This window comes from Taudactylus pleione, unplaced genomic scaffold (assembly GCF_031769625.1).
Source record: "Taudactylus pleione unplaced genomic scaffold, aTauple2 ptg000375l, whole genome shotgun sequence".
NCBI lineage: Eukaryota > Metazoa > Chordata > Amphibia > Anura > Myobatrachidae > Taudactylus > Taudactylus pleione.
Genome location: NW_028284776.1, coordinates 2,029,314 through 2,051,932, shown reverse-complemented (window position 1 = coordinate 2,051,932; position 22,619 = coordinate 2,029,314). Strand labels below are relative to the sequence as shown.

General features: G+C 47.6%; 1 protein-coding gene across 1 annotated transcript in view; it reads right to left on the bottom strand.

Annotated features, from left to right (window-relative positions):
- Positions 1–22,619, bottom strand: part of LOC148508161 (phosphatidylinositol 3,4,5-trisphosphate 5-phosphatase 2A-like) — a 132,473-nt gene that overhangs the window by 2,745 nt on the left and 107,109 nt on the right. Inside the window, exon 22 of the mRNA XM_088444976.1 lies at positions 15,893–16,102. Within this exon, the coding sequence (XP_088301102.1) occupies positions 15,893–16,102 (210 nt within the window). The remainder of the gene's footprint in view (positions 1–15,892; positions 16,103–22,619) is intronic.

The window sequence follows — 22,619 nt, the reverse complement described above, 5'->3', positions numbered from 1 at the left end:
CACCATGACAAGGTTTTCTTCAACTCCCTCCTTCAATCAGTCTCTACATAATCCTCTGTGCTTCCACCTTTATCCTTTCCCCCTTGTCTCTTCCACCTCCTCCTCCCCTCCTCTGTCTGCCTACTCTTCCCTCCTCTCCCATTACTCCACTTTCTTCCAGTTCTACCCCCCCCATTGTCCTATTACCCTACCACTAAACCCTCCTCCTACACTCCTCTCCCTGTCACTTCACCCCACTGCCATCCACATCTCCCTCCCTGCCCACCTCCTACAGGTTCCCTTTCTAGCTCAGGTGCCTGCACCATCACTAAACTCTATTCATATCTGTCCCCCAAATTAATCTCACCTCCACGCTACAGCAACCCAGATCTTATTCACATCTCCCCCACAAACGGTATCTCTCTATCCTGTGCCCCCTGGAATGCCAGGTCAGTCTGTAATAAACTGGTCCCCACCCATGACCTTTTCATCTCCAACTCCCTGAATCTCCTAGCCATTACTGAAACCTGCATCTCACCCTCTGACACTACTTCTCCTGCTGCTCTATCCTCTGGGGGCCTCACTTTCTCCCACACTCCCCGGCCTGGGGGTCACCATGGTGGTGGTGTTGGGGTCCTTCTATCCACCAGTTATTCCTACCAGCTAATACCCTCTGAACCATCCCTTACATTCCCCACATTTGAGGTTCATGCTATACACCTCTTCCAACCAGTAAACCTCACAGTAGCTGTCATTTACTGTCCCCCTGGCTCTTCCTTCAAATTCCTTGACAACTTCACTTCCTGGCTCCCTCACTTTCTCTCCTCAGATCTTCCCTCCATTATCCTAAGTGATTTTAATATTCCTATTGACATTCCCACAGAATCCTCTGCCGCTAAACTCCTTGCTCTCACCTCTTCATTTGGTATCGCCCAATGGACCTCATCATCCTCTCATGTGAGTGGGCATTCGCTTGACCTGGTCTTTACTCACCGTTGTGATATTTCTGACTACTACAATTCCCCATTCCCCCTCTCTGACCATCACCATCTCTCTTTTAATCTATCCCTCTCTCCTTTACCTCCTAAGGCTACATTTACTAAGCGTAACATTGAGGCTATTGACACTTGCTTTTTCCTCCCTGCTGGACTCTCTTCTCTCCCCTATCCTTTCTCTCTCCTGTCCTGAACAAGCCACTTCCCTGTACAATTCCTCCCTTACTTCTGCTCTTGACTCTGTTGCTCTGGCAATAACTACTCACCCTCGCAGATCCACACCACAACCCTGGCATTCCAAATGCACCAGATACTTGCAAAAGTGTTCAAGAATTGCCAAGTGTCAGTGGAGAAAATCATGCTCTAAGGCTGACTTTCTCCAAATTTATTCTCACATCCTACAGTGCTGCCCTGTCCCTCTCCAAACAAACATTTCAAGAACCTCATCTCCTCCCAGTCCTCAAACCCCCGACGTCTCTTTGCCACTTTCAACTCCCTCCTCTGTCCTTCCCCTCCTTACTCTCTGCCCTTGACTTTGCCACCTACTTTACATCTAAAATGTACTCCATACATGAGGACATCATATCCAATCAGACCCTCAGCACTCCTGCCCCTCCTTTCCCTGACAACCCCTTCCCTTCTGTCTCACCAACTCTGATATCCTTCTCCCCTGTTTCTGGAGAGGAAGTCATGGCCCTCATCCAGTCCTCCACTCCTTCCACCTCCCCTCTTGAACCTATCCCTTCCCATTTCCTCTGTTACCTGTCTCCTTCTGCCTGTTCCCAACTTGCTCACCTCCTTAATCTTTCCCTATCATCTGGCACTGTCCCTTCTGCATTCAAACATGCCCTTGTCTCCCCCATTCTTAAAAAACCTACCCTTGATCCTAACATACTCTCCAACTACCGACCCATCTTCTCCCTTTTGTTTCCAAACTCCTTGAGCATATTGTTTACAACCGCCTTACCACCTTTCTTTCCTCCCACTCCCTCCTTGACTCATTTCAATCTGGCTTCTGTTCTCTCCACTCCACTGAAACTGCCCTCACGAAAGTCAGCAATGACCTCCTTGCTGCCAAATCCGAGGGCCAATACTCTCTGCTCATTCTCCGTGACCTCTCTGCTGCATTTGACACTGTAGACCACTCTCTCCTCCTGGAAATCCTTCACTCTCTTGGTTTACTTTGTATGGCCCCCTCCTGGCTGTCCTCCTACCTCTCTGATAGTTCCTTCTCTGTCTCCTATCATGACTCCTCTTCCCCCCCACTTCCACTAACAGTAGGAGTTCCCCAAGGTTCTGTTCTTGGACCTCTCTTTTTCTCCCTATATACATCCTCTTTAGGTGAACTCATAAACTATTTTGACCTCCAATATCATCTCTATGCTGATGATACTCAAATTTACCTTTCCATCCCTGAGCTCTCCCCCTCGCTCCTTACCCATATCTCCAACTGTCTCTCTGCTGTCTCTTCATGGATATCCCAGTGCTTTCTTAAACTTAACATGTCTAAGACTTAGCTGATCATCTTCCCACCCTCTTCCACTCCCTCACTTCCCACAATGTCATTATCTATTGATGGCACAATTATCTCCTCTAGCCATGAAGTGCGCTGTCTTGGAGTTATCCTAGACTCCTCCCTCTCTTTTAAACCACACATTCAGCACCTCTCACGGTCCTGCCATTTCCACCTAAAAAATATCTCCAGGATTAGACCCTTCCTCACCTAGGATGCTACTAAAAACCTCATCCACTCGCTGGTCATCTCCAGATTGGACTACTGTAACCTTCTCCTAGCTGGCCTCCCAGTCCCTCACCTCTCTCCAATACAATCAGTTCTCAATGCTGCTGCTCAGCTCATTTACCTCTCCAGACATTCTACATCTGCTTCCCCTCTCCTTCAAGCCCTACACTGGCTCCCCTTCCCCTTCAGATGCCAGTTCAAGGTTCTTACACTCGCCTACAAAGCCCTCACCAAATCCTCTCCCACATACATTTCTGATCTTCTCTCCCTTCACACTCCCGCCCACTCACTTCGCTCAACAAATGCATGCTGCCTCTTGCCAACTGATTACTTCCTCCCACTCCCGCATCCAAGATTTTGCCCATGCTGCTCCCTACCTTTGGAGCGCTCTCCCTCTCCCTATCAGACTCTCCACCTCTCTCAGAACAGCCAGGTGGACCGGAGGCACGCAAGAGCGGGGCTTAAGGTAAGTATTGTTTTTTTTGTGTGAGTAAGCGGTACTGTACAGGGCATAACTTCTGGGGGCATTACTCAGGGGGCATTACTATTGGGGACACTACAATAAGGGGTATTACTACTGGGGGCATTACTCCTGGGGGCTCTGCATAAAGGGCACCACTACTGGGGGCACTGAATAAGGGACACTACCACTGTGGGCACTACGACTACTAGGGGTACTGCATAAGGGGCACTATGACTACTAGGGGCACTGCATAAGGGGCACTACTAGGGGAACTGCATAAGGGGCACTACCATTGTGGGCACTGCATAAGGGGCACCACTACTGAGGGCACTGCATAAGGGGAACTACCACTACTGGGGGCACTGCACAAGGGGTACTACTACTACTGGGGCCACTGCATAAGGGGCACCACTACTGGGAGTACTGCATAAGGGGTACCACTACAATGGGCGTTGCATTTGTATAAGTGGCACTACTGTTGTGGGCATTATGTGTAAGGGGCACTACTGCTGTGGGCATTGTATAAGGGGCACTACTACTGTGGGCATTGTGTATAAGGGACACAAATGTAGGCATTGTGTAATGGGGCACTGCTATGTGTCATACATGAATAAGGGACACTACTATGTGGTGTAATGTGAAATGGGTGAATCAAGATTGTGCTACTGTGTGGTGTAATTTAAATTGGGAATACTATTGTGTGACCACGCCTCTTTCTTTTGAGACCACGCCCCTTTTCGCAGCGCACGCTGTCCCTTTTCTTAAAAATCACTGAGGGGGAGTGGTGGAGTTCCACCACTTCTCAAGGACCACTTTAAGCACTGGCTAACGCTATTACTTTACTTCTGGTTCTGCACTTGGCCCTAGAATTGCAAAACACTTGCACTGGGAGAAGCTCCAGCCCACTGGGGAGGGATCAGAAGACATACTTAGGCACTCAGGGGAGCTTTAACAAGGAAGTTGGTCCATGTGCAGTCTGTGTGTGGGACCCCCCTTCCTCGCCAACACATGTGCCAGTGTCTCTGATTTTAGTACTGCGCGTGCACAGAACTAGGGGGAAATGGGGCAGACAAAGAGCTAGATGCAGGGTGTGTGGTGTGTGCCCCCCTGGGCCCAGGGATTGGTGTGCACACCCTGGACTCATTATAGTAGGGGCGGTTTAAGATAGGAGGGGGTCCGTGTGCAGCCTCCATGCCTCTGGCAGTGCAGTAAATTCTAGCTTCAGGCCAGAGTCTAATGCGCTATATTCCTGGAGACATCTTCACTGCACATGTGCAAATCACTGAGAAAATTACATTTTCCCGGTGATTTCAGTCTGCAGCACTGGCCAATGTTGGACTCCGGAGAGATAAATACAATAATTATATGGGTGCAAGGTGTGCAGTGTGGACTCCCTTTGACCCAGGGGCCCATCTGCACCGCCAACCCTGCACCTATTATAGATACACCAATGCATTATAGATACACATAAGTGGCCACTTTTCCTCTCAGTGATCTGGAATTGTAAGTTTTATGGGGAGGGGCATGGTGCCAATAATTGTGTAATTGTAGCCACATCCCTTGATATAATGCTGCATTTCACAGTGAAACGCATCATGCTACCTTTTCCCTGTGCAAATCACGCAGTAGAGGGCAGGATGTGGGAGACTTATCTACTGTCCCAGAGGAGATTTCCCCAAAAATTGTGACTCTCCCAGAAATTCAGGGTAAGCAAGTATGTCAGAAGATCCCACCACAGCAAGTCATAAAGGAAAGTATGACGCTATATCTAGCAAATATATCGTTTCATCTGGCTGGCTGTATGGCCGACCCACTGACAGCCCGATATGTCTACAGCAGAAGTCACTGAATATGAAATCATCAGTGGGCAGTCATATTCAAATAGCTCTGCTGGCAGATATATTGCCGAACGGTTAGTACGTGTATATGCAGTTACCAATCGTTAGGTAGGTTGGCGGCCGTCAGTTATTGTGTAACGAGCTTAATGCTGGAAATATCAAGTTTCTAGTGGAGGAGATATCTAGGCACTGTCAGAACAGAAGCAGCCCTCTGTCTCATAGAAACCATGGGAATATTGTGATTATGCTATTTATCAAACCACAAAAAAACAAACTTTTGAAAAAGTTGTAGTCTTGAGCTAACACAATCTCAGGATGTTTGCAGTTGCCTTATCTAAGAAAAGCTGTCCTTTATCGGACAATCCATGGGGTAAGAACGGGGGCGTCTCTATAGAGGTGGGGCCCGTATGCATCCCGTCACGGGTCCCCTCCTCTCACCCCCCGCGGCCGGCAGCCAGCTGACAAGGCTGGCCGGCCACCGGAGAAACAGTAGACTCTAGAGTGTGCCTAGAGTCTACTGCACATGCGCAGATCACCAGGGAAATGGCACGGCCACCATTTTCCCGGTGATTCCCTCACAGCGCATGTGTAAAACACTGGAAAAATGGCAGCGGTGGCCATTTTCCGGCATTTTGATCAGCGCTGAGAGACCCGACGTGGGATTTCAAAGAGGTAAACTTGAGATAATATGGGTGCAGTGTGTGCAGTGTGAGTCTCCCCTTGAATCTGAAAGAGAAGAATTTCCCATCTGCAAAAGACTGCTGCGAAAGGTACTAGAACCCCAAGCAGATTTTCATAATCCCTGCCCTGGCCATACATCAATGATGAATAGGGACAAAACAAAGTCTCTCATCATTGTGCAACGAGGCTATATGGAGTAATATATATTTGTTTTGGCAATGATTAATAGACCACTGGGTTCCTGATTCAACTTTTAGCACTTTTAATATTATTTTAGCACTATATTAATATCAGCACACCAGTATACATGATTATGTTGCATACCTGCACTAGAATATCAAATGGTGTTACAAACTAAATTGAATGTAAATGGATAATATGTTTCTGTTAAGGTCACCATAGAAATTTTTTTTTTAAATGTCGTGATGCATGTGGTAAATACAGATTATAAAATCAGATTATAATTCAATTCATCTTGACGGTAGCAAAGTGCCTCCGAAACAGTCAGTGGGGGCAGTAGTGGCCAGTAAGATTGCCAGAAGCATTGCTATTTTCCCCTCACTCCCCATAGAGGTGTGCAGGATAATTAGCAATGTTTAGCTACTGGACCATACTTGTCTATTTTTGAAAAAACATTTCAGGGAGACTGTGAAAGCAACACCTATGAGCGTGACGGTAAAGTGGACGTGTACTTAGGGCTGTCTCTTCCATTGGGCTTGTTGGGCAGTTGCCCAAGGGCCTGAAGCTTCTAGGGGCCCGTCCCCTTGCAGACGTGGCCATTTGGTAAATTAAAGCCAGCGCACTGTATTACTCCGCTCTGCTCTTTATTTACTTGTGGGGACAAAAAAGTTGCAGGTATTTGATTTGACTGCAAGGGATGGCTTCTCAGTTCCAACTCCACTCCTTTGGTTACCAGGAGCAACCACCAGCGCTCCAGCGCCTATGTTTTATATATAAGTCATTTTGGAAAGATTGCACAACTTTTCTTTTTTGGGCAGCCGCAGCCTATCAATTACCCAGACACAGTATACATAGTGAACGCCAGGGTCAGCCAAACCCTTCTAGACTCCCTGACATTCAGGGAGAGTTGGTAAGTATGTAATGTACTCAGCAGTAATGGGCGCCTCTGAACACCGAGGCGGTTAAATTAGATTGTTTGACTTTAATGTCATGACTAGAATGACAGGATGTTGCAATTCTAAAGGCCCCCATTCACGGTGCGTTACAGCAGACAATCCAACGGATTAGTACAATGTCGCTGCTATATCGTACTTTGGAGCTCACTCAGACCCGCTCGCTGGATGCGTACGCTCGCACCCAGTGTATGCAAATTCGGCTAAGTGACGGCATGGCAGGCGATCGCACGGCAAGGCATAAGCACGCCCACTATGGTTTGGCGTGCGATTGCTTTGTGTATGCAGATGCCCACCTGCGCACGTCATCTCCAGGACGTGTATGCAACCATCGGAACATCGGGTGCCATCGGAAGCGAAAGCAGCGCTTGAGGTTGACTATACCCTGCCGCAAACACTGCGATCACTTCAGTGTGAAATACAACCAGGTGACGCTCAGGCACATCTACACTCCCCCGTTTCTAGCATCCAGCCCCTGTCACTACCCACAAACAGCTTCTCCTGTCACTCACTGTGCTGGGTAGTATATGCACAATGAGCAAACGCTTCCCGATCCCCCGCACTGGTTCGCGCACGCACACTGCGATGCATACGATTGCGCAAATTGCAAAACTTGGCCAGCTAAGAGCGAACACATCCTAGTGAGCGGGTCTGAATCAGGTCCTGTGTGTGGGCATGATATGGGCCAGTGCGCGCTCCCGTGGGATCGTACATCGCACATCCAGATCTGACATACTGCACATAAGATCTGGTGATGCGATGTACGATCCCATGCAGCGCTATGCGGGGAAGAGAGGGGGGTGCCAGTATATCGGGTGGTCGGGCAGCGGATTGCTCCATGTGTGGAGACTGCCCAATATATCGGCAGTTGGATCGGGCGGCGCATCGCAAGGTGCATATCGCATCGTGTATGGGTGCCTTAATGCTTACAGCTTCTGCACATCTAAACACAGCATATGTAAAGCGTGATCAAAATGAAATATGATTTCACCATAATATTGCAGTAAAGTAATAATGTCATGCTATCATATGTAAACAATAACCAGTTCCCATAATTCAATCTCCCAACAAATTTACATTTTACAAATGCTACTTTACCGCCCTAAGTGTCCCAGAAGATTAAATATAAGAATGCTGTTTACTAAATGAAATATATTGTATTATATTGTATTGTAATATGGAAATAACACATCACAAAAGTTTGGATGATTTCCTCTTTTAGAAAATATTGCACATTATTTACAGTAATTATTGGGTCTAGAACTGATCAGAACTAGTTTTATTCTAGTTTTATTCCATGTAATTACAAGATTTATTGTTTCCTGACTGTGCCGAGCAGCCATGGTTACCTAACATTTATTAATATACACAAATGTTCTCACAATTTATTTGAAAGAATGTAAATAATTTAAACAAAAATGTATACAAGGAGACACTGAGAATTATCGTATGGTCTTTTCTCATGGCTAGACTAAGGACCAACCAATGATGACCTTACTTGTATTCATAACCATCCAGTAGCAGTAGCACATGGATTTACTCTTCTGATAAATACTGGCAGTGCCTCTATGTGAGCAGTATTGCCACATATCACAGGGGCAGAACTATGGGAGACAATGGAGGCACCTGTCGCATTGCTCCAGCACTGAAAGGGCACCTCCTCCATTGCCCACAATATATTCACCCCACTTAGGGCTGTAACTATGTACCCGGAGTCAGGGCCAGACTGGCCATCGGGCACTTCTGGCAAATGCCAGAAGGGCAGATGGCCAAATGGGCCGCTTTGGCTGAGCACAGGCTTACCCGGCAGTACAACCTCCCAGGCGGCGCCTTGCTCAGCAAGCCGATTCAACGAATGCGCGACTGCGTCATGACGTCATTGAGCAATGATGCGGCCGCGACCAAGCCCCATGGCAATGGGGGCAGTGGGAATCTGGGCGGGGGGAGCGCTATGGCGACAGTCTGCTGCCCGGGAAGCGGAGCCGCTCAAGGAGCTGGGGCAAAGTACATGCCATTCAGAGGAGGCGCACTTCCGGGTTCCATGCTATTAATGAAACCCGGGCATCAGCTAGAGTGCAGCAGGACGCTGCTTCACAGTAGACTGCATATGGTGACTCTGTACACTCCAAAACTACATGATGTATCTCTCTCTACCATCTCCGCCATTAATTTCCTTCTGTCTCTCATCTCACCTTATTCCTCCTCCTCCTACTATCTCTTCCATCTACCCTGATTTCTTCTCTCTCTCTTTGCTGTTTCCCCCTATTCCCCTCGCATCTGCACCTATTCCTAAACTCTGCTGCCTGCTCTTATTCCTCCTGTCTCTATTCTCCCCCTATTCCTACCCTCTATCTCCCATCTCCCCCTATTCCTTCTTTCTCTCCCAGCTCCCCCTCTTTCTCCTATGGGCTCGATTCAATGCAACGCGAATTGAATAGCGCCGGGAATGAGCTCCCAGAGCTATTAAATTCTGCGTGTTGTTAGGTCGGAGAATGCCCTTCTCCCGCCCCTCGAGTCTTAAACAGGATATTTAGTTGCGAGAACAGGCATTCTCTGACTAAACTTCCAGGTGCGATGCTGTTTCCACCACGCTAAGCGCAGAAAACAGCATTGCGTCTGCACTATTCCTCCTCTCGCTCATCTTTCCCTATTCCTTATCCCTCTTTCCTAGGTTCCCCTTTTTCTCCTATGTCTCCCCGTCTCCCCCTATTCCTCTTCTCTCCCAGCTTCCCCTCTATCTCTTATGTCTCTCCCGTCTCCCCCTATTCCTCCTCGCTCTCCCAGCTTCCCCTCTCTCCTATGTCTCTCCCGGTTTCCCCAATTTCTTCTCTCTCTCCAAGATTTCCCTCTTTCTCGTATTTGTCTCTCCCATCTCCCTCTATCCCTACCCTCTATCTCCCAGCTTCCTCTCTTTCTCCTATGTCTCTCCTGGCTTCTCCTATTCCTTCTCTCTCTCCCAGCTCCCTCTATTTCTCCTATGTCGTTCCTGTCTCCCCCTAATTCCTACCCCCTATCTCCCAGCTTCTCCTCTTTCTCCAATGTTTCTCCTGGCTTCCCTTCTTCCTTCTCTCTCTCTCTCAGCTTCCCCTCTTTTTCCTATATCTCAACCGGCTTCCCCTATTCCCCCTCTCTCTCTTGTCTTTCCCTATTCCTTCCTACTCTCTCTCAGCTCCCTTCTCCTATGGCTTTCCCGGCCTCCCCTATTCCTTCTTTCTCTTCCAGCTCACCCTATTTCTCCTATGTCTCTCTAGCTTCCCCAATTCCTCCTCTCTCTCTATCCCAGCTTCCCCTATACCTCCTCTCTCTCCCGTCTCCCCCTATTCCTACTCTCTCTTTCCCAGGTTCCCCTCTTTCTCCTATGTCTCTCCCGGGTTCCCATTTTCCTTCTCTCTCTCTCTCTCTCTCTCTCTCTCCCAGCTTCCCCTCTCTCCTATGTCTCTCCCGTCTCCCCCTATTCTTCTTCTCTCTCCCAGCTTCCCCTCTTTCTCCTATGTATCTCCCGTCTCCCTCTATTCCTACCCTCTATCTCCCAGCTTCCCCTCTTTCTCCTATGTCTCTCCTGGCTTCCCCTATTCCTTCTCTCTCTCTCTCCCAGCTCCCCCTATTTCTCCTATGTCTTTGCCGGCTTACCCTATTCCTCCTCTCGCTCGTCTTTCCCTATTCCTTATCCCTCTTTCCTAGGTTCCCCTTTTTCTCCTATGTCTCTCCCGTCTCCCCCTATTCCTCTTCTCTCCCAGCTTCCCCTCTTTCTCTTATGTCTCTCCCGTCTCCCCCTATTCCTCCTCGCTCTCCCAGCTTTCCCTCTCTCCTATGTCTCTCCCGGTTTCCCCAATTTCTTCTCTCTCTACAAGATTTCCCTCTTTCTCCTATGTCTCACCCGGCTTCCCCTATTCCTCCTCTCTCTCTTGTCTTTCCCTATTCCTTCCTACTCTCTCCCAGCTCCCTTCTCCTATGGCTTTCCCAGCCTCCTCTATTGCTTCTTTCTCTCCCAGCTCACCCTATTTCTCCTATGTCTCTCTAGCTTCCCCAATTCCTCCTCTCTCTCTATCCCAGCTTCCCCTATACCTCCTCTCTCTCCCGTCTCCCCCTATTCCTACTCTCTCTTTCCCAGGTTCCCCTCTTTCTCCTATGTCTCTCCCGGGTTCCCATTATCCTTCTCTCTCGCTCTCTCTCCCAGCTTCCCCTCTCTCCTATGTCTCTCCCATCTCCCCCTATTCATCTTCTCTCTCCAAGGTTCCCCTCTTTCTCCTATGTATCTCCCGTCTCCCTCTATTCCTACCCTCTATCTCCCAGCTTCCCCTCTTTCTCCTATGCATCTCCTGGCTTCCCCTATTCCTTCTCTCTCTCCCAGCTCCCCCTATTTCTCCTATGTCTCTCCCGGCTTCCCCTATTCCTCCTCTCGCTCATCTTTCCCTATTCCTTATCTCTCTTTCCTAAGTTCCCCTTTTTCTCCTATGTCTCTCCCGTCTCCCCCTATTCCTCCTCTCTCCCAGCTTCCCCTCTTTCTCCTATGTCTCTCCCGTCTTCCCCTATTCCTACCCTCTATCTCCCAGCTTCTCCTCTTTCTCCTATGACTCTCCTGGCTTCCCTTCTTCCTTCGCTCTCTCTCTCCCAGCTTCCCCTCTTTCTCCTATGTCTCACCCTGCTTCCCCTATTCCTCCTCTCACTCGTCTTTCCCTATTCCTTCCTACTCTCTCCTAGCTCCCTTCTCCTATGGCTTTCCCCTATTCCTCCTCGTTTTCCCAGCTTCCCCTCTCTCCTATGTCTCTCCCGGCGTTCCCAATTTCTTTTCTCTCTCCAAGATTTCCCTCTTTCTCCTATGTCTCTCCCATCTCCCTCTATTCCTACCCTCTATCTCCCAGCTTCCTCTCTTTCTCCTATGTCTCTCCTGGCTTCCCCTATTCCTTCTCTCTCCCAGCTGCCCCTATTTCTCCTGTGTCATTCCTGTCTCCCCCTAATTCCTACCCTCTATCTCCCAGCTTCCCCTCTTCTCCTATGTCTCTCCCGGCTTCCCCTATTCCCCCTCTCTCTCTTGTCTTTCCCTATTCCTTCCTACTCTCTCCCAGCTCCCTTCTCCTATGGCTTTCCCAGCCTCCTCTATTGCTTCTTTCTCTCCCAGCTCACCCTATTTCTTCTATGTCTCTCTAGCTTCCCCAATTCCTCCTCTCTCTCTATCCCAGCTTCCCCTATACCTCCTCTCTCTCCCGTCTCCCCCTATTCCTACTCTCTCTTTCCCAGGTTCCCCTCTTTCTCCTATGTCTCTCCCGGGTTCCCATTATCCTTCTCTCTCTCTCTCTCTCTCTCTCCCAGCTTCCCCTCTCTCCTATGTCTCTCCCATCTCCCCCTATTCATCTTCTCTCTCCCAGCTTCCCCTCTTTCTCCTATGTATCTCCTGTCTCCCTCTATTCCTACCCTCTATCTCCCAGCTTCCCCTCTTTCTCCTATGCATCTCCTGGCTTCCCCTATTCCTTCTCTCTCTCCCAGCTCCCCCTATTTCTCCTATGTCTCTCTCGGCTTCCCCTATTCCTCCTCTCGCTCGTCTTTCCCTATTCCTTATCTCTCTTTCCTAAGTTCCCCTTTTTCTCCTATGTCTCTCCCGTCTCCCCCTATTCCTCCTCTCTCCCAGCTTCCCCTCTTTCTCCTATGTCTCTCCCATCTTCCCCTATTCCTACCCTCTATCTCCCAGCTTCTCCTCTTTCTCCTATGACTCTCCTGGCTTCCCTTCTTCCTTCGCTCTCTCTCTCCCAGCTTCCCCTCTTTCTCCTATGTCTCACCCTGCTTCCCCTATTCCTCTTCTCGCTCGTCTTTCCCTATTCCTTCCTACTCTCTCCTAGCTCCCTTCTCCTATGGCTTTCCCCTATTCCTCCTCGCTCTCCCAGCTTCCCCTCTCTCCTATGTCTCTCCCGGCGTTCCCAATTTCTTTTCTCTCTCCAAGATTTCCCTCTTTCTCCTATGTCTCTCCCATCTCCCTCTATTCCTACCCTCTATCTCCCAGCTTCCTCTCTTTATCCTATGTCTCTCCTGGCTTCACCTATTCCATCTCTCTCCCAGCTCCCCCTATTTCTCCTGTGTCATTCCTGTCTCCCCCTAATTCCTACCCTCTATCTCCCAGCTTCCCCTCTTCTCCTATGTCTCTCCCGGCTTCCCCTATTCCCCCTCTCTCTCTCATCTTTCCCTATTCCTTCCTACTCTCTCCCAACTCTTTTTTCATGTTTTTCCTGGCCTCTCCAATTCCTTCTCTCTCACCCGGCTTCCCCTATTCCTTCTTTCTCTCCCAGCTCACTCTATCTCTCCTATGTCTCTCTAGCTTCCCCAATTCCTCCTCTCTTTCTCTCGGTTCAACCTGTTCCTTCACAATCTCGCGGCTCTCCCTATATCTGCTCTCTCCGGTTCAACCTATACCTTCTCTTTCTCTCCTGGCTCTCCCTATTTATTCTTTATCTCTTCCCACTCCCCATATTTATCCTATGTCTCTCCTGGCTCCCCATAATCTCTCTCTACCCCAGGTCCCCCTATTCCTCCTCTCTCTCCAGGCTCTCCCTAATTCTCCTATGTTGGGTCCCCTCTTTCCTTCTCTCTCCCCAGCTGCCCAAATTCCTCCTCTCTTTTTCTCCTGGCTCCCCCCTTTCCTCCTCTCTTTTTCCTGTCTCCCTCTATTCCTTTTAGTATGTTGCTATTTGAAACATGCAGATCCATGTAGTATTAATTGTATACAATATATTGTATATAATTTTTCTATTTTATAATATTTGTTATGTGCAAATATTCATGTTTGTGTATGTGAATAAGGGACACTATTGTGTGACATAACGTGAAAAAAGGACACTACTGTGTGTCGTAACATGAAAAAGGACACTACTGTGACGAAAGGTGAAAAAGGGCACTACTGTGCAGTGTAGTATGATGAAGGGACACTGTGGTGTAATGTGACTAAGGGACATTACTGTGTAACATAACGTGACTATGGGGCACTACCGTGTGATATCTTGTGAAAAAGGGACACTAATGTGTGACATAATGTGAAAAAGAGACACTTCGGTGTGACGTAATGTGAAAAAATAGGTGGCTACGCCCTTTCCCAGCGAGAGCACACCTGAATTTTTTTGCGCATGCCTCAGGCACGCGCTCTTCATGCTTCAACCATGGATGGCGACACACGTTTTTTTGTCAAAATGAGTAGTTACAGCTCTGCTTTGGTGTGCACAGGTGTGTACTCTGCGTTCAGCACCCCTGCCCTTAAAAAGTCCTACAGTGAAAACTATCTAATCTTCTACAACTGCTAAACTAGGACTTGGGAAAATGCCTTCCCCTTTCTTTGTGTATGACCTACACCAGTGAAGTGCCAGCTTTACCTATAGGTATCTGTCCAATCTGTCTAGTGGGAAAGAAAATCTAGTCCATTTTCCAGCATCTGGGAGCAAATTTCTATTGTTATTTGCTCCTATACATTCCCAGATTTTCTGTCCCACCACACGAATTGGACAGATATATCTATAGGTGTGTACACAGCTTAACAGAACCAACACAATACCAAATGTTTGACTCCCCTGCAGGATGAGCTCTGTTGTATGTATTTTAATAGAGAATGATGTGTACTCAGTGGCGTATCTATAATGGGTGCAGTGTGTGCAGGGCACACGGGCCCCCCGGGTCCAGGGGGCCCCGCACCGCACCAATATTATTTTAGACTTACCTGTCCGTGGTCCCACATCTGGTGTCTGCGCTGCTCAGAACACTGGAAAATGGCCGCCGCGGCCATGTTTCCTGTGTTCTTTTCGCATGCGCAGTAGACTCTGGGCACTAGAGTGTGCCCGGACTTTACTGCGCCTGCACAGAACGTCGGATAAATGGCCGCCACGGCCATTTTCCGGCATTCTGCACAGGCGCATCCACCACAGTTGTTTTCCGTGGTTTTTCGGGTCTTTTGGTGTTGCTGAGCTCTCCGGTGCGTTCTTTCTTTTTAAGAATGTTCCAAACAGTTGATTTGGCCACACCTAATGTTTTTGCTATCTCTCTGATGGGTTTGTTTTGATTTTTCAGCCTAATGATGGCTTGCTTCACTGATAGTGACAGCTCTTTGGATCTCATATTGAGAGTCGACAGCAACTGATTCCAAATGCAAATGTCACACCTAGAATCAACACCGTTCACCTGATTTGGATGTAATTACCCTCAAATTAAATCTGAAAGTCTGCAGTTAAAGCACACCTTGTTTGTTTCATTTCAAAGCCATTGTGGTGGTGAACAAAGGCCAAAATATGAAAATTCTGTCAATGTCCCAATATTTATGCACCTGACTGTATAGCCTGTCCCTACTCACTGGTGTCGCTGCTCCTCAGCAGTTTCTTTTGTCAGTGTAACACGTCCGGCGCCCCCTCACTCACAACTCTCTGTCTCACTCCTCCATGGCATGCCTATATTCTGTGTGCAACTGCAGATGTATCTGCTTGTGAAATGCTACATTATAGTGTCAGCGGCTGTGACGTGGGGGCACCAAATTATAACTTGCCTCCGGGCGTCTGGGATGAACTTACACCACTGCACAGTACACTATAGTCAATGGGATCCCTGCATATCTGGACACTGATCCTTCTGATTTCTGTCCTCTGGGGGATGATGATGGAGATAGGGAGTTATGACAGGTAACAATGTGACATACTGAATACACTAGGAGGAATGTCCTGTGTGTGTCACTAAAGATACAGAAATGAAACCATGCATTTGTTCTTCTTTTCTTACCGAATATTAATCCTATTTACCAAGAAGTTTTTTCAGTACGGACAAACTAATTAGAAATAGAGGAACTGCATTACACAAGTATATGAATGGGGCACAACTGTGTGAAAGACATAAATGGTCAGTTCAAGGTCATCTTTCTGAATGAATTTTCAATAGATAGATCCCCATCCCCCTTAGATATCTCATAGGATTGGTGGATGCTTTGGTATGACACAAGCATGGACATCTGGCCAATTTAGTCTAAAAGAACCTAAAATATAGGAATGAGCATGTTTGTGCATTGTAAGTATACAAAGCATACTATTCATTTATCTAGTACTCACCTTAAAGCGGGTTTCCAATTTTGAGGTGATGCAGCTGTCGACCCTAAGTCAGTCTTAAATATTTGCTCCCCATGTTCTGCAGGCCTGTCTCCACTCACAAATGCTGAACGAGGCCGGGGAGATGTTGGAGTAGAGGGGGCACTTATGCCTTCGAAAATAAAATACTGAGCATTACTGTAACTTGTACAGCAAATACTTGCAGGACGTCGTCTGGAAGGATGAAGACAAATGTATTTTAATGTAATTTGGTTCACAGAAAAATATTGGTAATATAGGGGTCAATCCAATTAGAGTAGCGGGTTTGTTTCTTGCAGACTTCGCATCGATGCGCACTCCCGAGAATTCTCCAATCCAATTAAAAATGCTTAATCGCACTACTCGCTGCAGTGGTTTACGAATTGATTGCCAAATGAGAGTTGAGAGAAGTGCATTAAAAAGTGGGGAGACCATCATGGACCCCCCAAAATGGATAATTTATTGTGCAGGACCGCATAGAAGGTTGTTTGTGGGCATTAGGAAGGTACTGTAGGTTTTTAAATGGTGTCAAATGGCTGATTTGTGTGTTTTTTTAAAATATGCAAGAAAATGATAAAAAACTAACTTTTTTTGTTTAAACTCAAATTAATTAAACGAAAAATGTAAAAAAAAAAGCAGGAAAAAGGTGATTTCGGGGTACTTTGAGGGCACCTTGCAAAAAATAAAAAAAAATAAAAAAAATCGATTTTTTTTTTTCAATTTAATAAAATACTGTAATTAAATTTGGGGTGCCTAAACTAACAAAAAAGTTGATTTTGGGGTAATTTGAGGACATTTTTTTATACCCCACAAAATGAAGTAATTTTCAGACTAATGAATCTAATTGGAAACTTCCAATTGCCTAATTAGTCATTAGGTGGGGGGGTGTTCAAGGGGTTCAGCACAGTGTCCCGACATTTTAACCTTAAAATAAAGATTTTCCTTTCAATCTCTCGTCCTCAGGGAGGTGCAAATGGGAAAATGCGAATTCAGTCTTACTGATTCAGTGCAAGTTGCTAATTGGATTGCAAAATGAATTCGCTATACGAATTCGAAGAGAAAATAGCAACTCGCACCTCGCAATTCGCACCTAATTGGATTGACCCCTTAGTCTGGAATCTCCAGAATTATAACCTAAACATTTACATTTACACTGTAGATAAAATATATTTAGTACAAGTTTAAATAATAATTTTAATAATAAAATACTTAGATAACTGATCTGACCCTGACTTACAGCTAAACCGCTCATTGTCATTGCAGAATACTGTAATACTGAGACGGTTATGCTAGAAAATAAGAGTCTGCAGCATAGCAGTTAAATAATGCATGCAAATAAATGGTCTATAATACTAGTATCTACATATAGCAATAGGACATGAATTTGCATTTGTGGGATACAATTCTTGATAGAGGGGATCACCCATTTGAACGACAAGATAGCTGTAGTTAAGGAAGAAATATTCTTGAGTCTATTTAGTAAAAGCAGTAGAAGGCACTAAATAAGGATTAAGATATGTATGATCTGCAGAATGAAGAAGTGATAGGTGGAGATCCAATATAAGAGGGTGGCTTGACTCAGGCAGTGGGAGATATGAAAACAGTGGTTCCAGTGGAAGAAGCAACCTAGTGCTGGTGAATTACAGTGGCACCGATATAATTAATTACAACCTTTTGCTTTTTATATTAATAAAATAATAAAATTATATAAACAGTAATAGAAAAAATAATGTTTTATATTAAGAATAAATAATGCTACTGTTCTGATAACACCATTTTTTGAGGATGTCATCACCTGTACACAGGGCCTGATTCAGACCCGCTCGCGAGTGCATAGTGCTCGCAAGCGGGTCGATGGTGGGGTACTGCGTATGCGCAAGCCCCGGAGCGAGAGAGAAATTCTCTCGCTCCGGGACTCACTACAAGAGGGGCGGCTGTTGATATTGATCCCCGTTTTGTAGGCGGGGTGGGGGGGTGGCTACACAAACAGAGGTATTCCTGAAGGAACGCCTGCCGTTTGTGGGAGGCACCACTGACATCACCAGTGATGTCAGTGGAGAGCTTCCTGCTCTGTTAGAGTAGGAAGCTCTCTGGGGCTTGCGACGGATGAGATCCTACCACGAGGGTCTTGTCGCAAGCCCCGATGGTCGCGATGGTCACGACCATCACCTGACCACCCACAAAAGCTGTGGGTGGTCACCCACAGCTTAGCGTGCGGCCAGGAGGCCGCAACCAAAAAAAAACCGCCCTGATTCAAAGCGAGCGCTCTTAAAGAGCGTCCGGCTCTGAATCAGGCCCACAGTGCACTGCTTCAGTGTGTGACGTACACCAGGGAAGGAGTTTGTAGTGGCATTAGCAACTGCAGAAAAGATGCAAGGAAGGGCGCAACTGCCTCTGGCTCAGAATCAAGCCCTATGAGGGAGTATCCCGCCCTCCTCCACAGACACCACCCTCTCACCTCGCTACCCCTCGCCACTTCAACAGTGCCTTTCACCTCACTGCACCTGCAGTGCCTCTCACCTTGCTGCCCCTGCAACACTTCAACAGTGCCTCACTGGTCCTGCAGTACCTCTCACCCAGGGGTGGATTTGCCATTAGGCAACCTAGGCACACCAACAATCCCGATTTCAGCGGGACAGTCACGTTTTTCAGGCACTGCCCCGCTGTTCTACCCGTGGGCAGAAGTGTCCTGCGGGCGGTCTGGAGGTTGGGCACCCCCACTGCCGCAGCTGCGCAACGGTGCCGGACCACAAAGAAGAGGAATGGATGCTGTGCACATTTGCATCGCTCCATTTAGTTCAGGAAGAGAGCTGGGAGAAGCCCAGCTACTAAAGGAGTGCTGGGCTCTCCCCCGCATGACGTTAAACGAGAGGCGTGCCATACCGGCATGCCCCCAAATAACGTAATTCAGGGTGTCAGTCGTTCAGTGTAGGCACATCCATCATCTCCATACATGCTGAACCTGACATTATCTTCAGGTTGACTAGCATGTTCGGGCGATCATAGATGTCAGAAACGACCAGCGGGCACGTGCATCGCTGGTCATTTTTTACTTTAAACTACCCGATTTGCGGACGATTAATAAGCGATTGAACGATAACGATGTCATTATCGTTCAATCGGCCTGTTAAATTGCCTAGTGGATACAGACCTTTAGTTGTAAATCTATTAACCCAGGGTATACGGGTGGAAAGGATGCTGCTTTTCCTTTTAGGTTGTAACAGCTGTTCCCTCGGCAAGTCAAGTACCTTTTGCTTGGTCTTTAATAATTCTGTCTTCCATTTCACCCGTATACCCTGGGTTAATAGATTTACAACTAAGAGCCAGGAAGTTACCATAATATTTTAAGAACTTTGGCCCTTTGTGAATACTGACAATACCCTCCCGGGATTACTGAATAGTCAAATACTTCCACGTCAGGGTTGCCGGATCGGCAAATCAAGGGGGCGTGACTGGCATTTGTGGGCAGAGAGTGGCAGGGCCTAAATGACGCAGGGCACTGTGAAGCAGGGGGCAGGGACAAAATGACCCGGACCCCCTGCTGCTGGGGGATTCTCTTGTAACCGTGGGAGGGGGCCTGACTGGAGTCTAGCCTGCCTTTCCGGGGGCTAGGAGCGGCACCTGATTTTCAGGAGGTTCACGGCCAAATCGGGAGGGTAGGCACGTATGTTAAATGTTATACTAGAGACCGTAACCTGAAAGATAGACTGTTAAATTAGATGTAGGCAAATAGAAATCCAAAAATAAACCTAAACATTTCCTGAAGCAAAAAATTGGTTACCATCGTTGCCTAGGCCGTATCCCTTGCAGATCAGTGATACTTGGATATAGCTCTAACCATGCATATACTGTACAAAATTTTTTTTATCAGGTTTACGGTCACCTGTAGTACCACGTATGTAGTATACCTTATGTCTTTCCTATGCGGTTTAAACTACACAGGCAAGACAGAAAGGCAATTTAAAGAGCGGATGGCACTACATAGATCAGCCATCCGCGCAGTTATTAATATTGGAGGAAGTGATCAGCCTGTTGCTAAACACTATTGGTGCATAGTACACACGTAACGATTTTTTGAACGATTTGTCGTTAACAACATCGTTATCGTTCAATCGTTCAAAAAATCGTTCAGTTTCTGAGTTATAACGATGAACGATAATCGTTCAAGTGTGCTCCCATTTGTAGTTCATCGTCCATTTCAGACTGTCCAACATAACGATTTTCATTAAGGGAAGCAACATTTTTCGTTCATCGTTCATAATACACTTCAAAAAAATCGTTCACCTTTTCAAGGGAAAATCTGACAGAAAATCCGACAGATAATCTGACAGAAAATTGTTGGTTACAAAATCGTTACGTATGAATGCACCTTATCAGTTAGCTAAACATAATGTGGCTGACATGAGGAATAGAATCATTGATCATATACCATTAAACATTAGAGGTGGAAATAGGGCCAAATCACTTTTACAAGCAGAATCAAAATGGATATTCCAACTAGAAACTTTAGCCCCGAAAGGGTTAAATGAGACACTAGGGCTCCACTGCTATGTAAATGGTGGAGCTGCTAATTCACAGAATTGTGTGCTCATTGGAATACACACATGCAGTTTATGCAACTGAGGTCTGAGCAGTTATGTGGCACGCACATCTCATGTGCGTGCCATGATCTTCCCACTCAGTCACCACAATAATCCCACTGGGTTCCAACATCCTTCTCACTCAATACATCTATCTCATTTATTATACACATTCAGCTCCCTAATTGCTAAAACTATCATACTCTGTCTATGCATGTACCAGGGACATCTTAACAGAGGAGGGGGCCATGTGCACTCCCCGTACGGAGCCCCCTCCTCTCCCCCTGTTGGCCGGCAGCCGGCTGACACGGCTGGCCAGCCACTGGAGCATTAGTAGACTCCGGGCACCAGAGTGTGCCCAGAGTCTACTGCGCAGGTGCAGAACGCAGGAAACATGGCCGCTGCGGCCATTTTCCAGCGTTCTGTAGACTCTGGGCACTAGAGTGTGCCAGCAGTCTACTGCGCATGCGTAGAACACCGCAAAAATGGCCGCGGCGGCCATTTTCCCATGTTCTGAGCAGCGCCGACACCTGATGCCGGACCACGGACAGGTAAGTTAACAAAAATATGGGTGCAGGGTGTGCGGGGCCCCCCTGGAACCAGGGGGCCCATGTGCCCCGCACACACTGCACCCATTATGGATACGCCACTGGCATGTACACTATGAGCCGAATGCTCTGACCAGAGCGCTCGCTCTGCATCAGGGCCCTCCTCCCTGAAAATGGAGCGGCCCCCTGGCCACTCGCATAGCTGTGGGTGACCATCGCGACCATCGGGCTTGCGACGAGACCCTGCGGTAGGGTCTCGCTGCCGCAAGCCCAGGAGTGATTTTGGCTCTATCAGAGCCAAAATCACTCCCACTGACATCATTACTGATGTCAGTGGGGCCGGCTTCAGACGGTAGGCGTTCCCATGGGAATGCCTCCGTCTGGCAGCCACGCCCCCGGCACGCCCACCAAAGGGGGCGTGCTGTCACTCACCATCGACAGCACGCCCCCTTTGGTGCGAGACCCCGAGCGACGTATTCCTCGTCGCTCGCCGGGTCTCGCGCATGCGCACGACGGAGCTCCCTCCGTCGTGCGCATGCGCATTCGCACAACATTGACCCGCTTGCGAGCGTCCTTTGCTCGCGAGCGGGTCTGAATGACCCCCTATGTTCGCCTCCAAGCCACTATAACTTCCCCAATCCCTACAGCTGTGTTCTCCCAACTGTGCTAGTCTGCATGCCCTCATCCATACCAATATGTCTTTCCTCATGTGCACTGCCCGTCTTTCTGCATCCGTGCCACTGTGTTTCCTTCCATCTGCACCATTGCCTTGCCCCCAGTCACGTCACTCTGTCTTCCCCTCATCTCTGCCACTCCATCTGCACCACTTTGTCCCCCCATCCTTGCCACTCTGTCTTTCCCTTCCCACCCGCACCAATCTGTCTTCCCACCCATCCCCACCAAACTGTCTTCCCCAATCCGTACTGTTGTGTGTTCTCTCATTGTGCTAGTCTGTATTCCTCATCTATACCAATCTGTTTTTACCCATCTGCGCTGCTCTGTCTTCCCGCATCAATGCCACTCTGTACCCTTCATTCATGTCGATCTGTTGCCCCAAACCATGCCACTCTGTCTCCCCCCATGTGCACCACTGTTTCCCTCCCATCTGCATCACTTTGGCTCGCCCCCATCTGTACTGCTTAATCTTCCCCTCTCCACGCCTTTCTCTCTGCCCCATCCACCATACTCTTATCCCATCTGCGCAGATCTATGTTCTGCTCAGACCTCAGTTGCATAGACTGCATGTGTGTATTCCAATGAGCATACAATTCTGTGAATTAGCAGCTCCACCATTTTGTGAGTGACAGCAATCTCACTCTGTGAGAGTGCTGAATCTGCAGTTAACCACATGGTGTCATGGCATACCATATCTGTACGCAAGGAACACGTCCATTAAGGCATCAGCCTTAATGATCGTAATTTCATTGATTTTTGAAGCTTGAGTGGCAGAAGTTCAATAGGTTTTGTGAAATTTCAGATCATGTCTAAGAAGCCTCCATGGGACATGTGAAACCATTTTTTTGTCTATGGAATTTCATTGCTTTTTTAAAATGTATTAACTATCAGGGTTTGGAGGAGCAAACT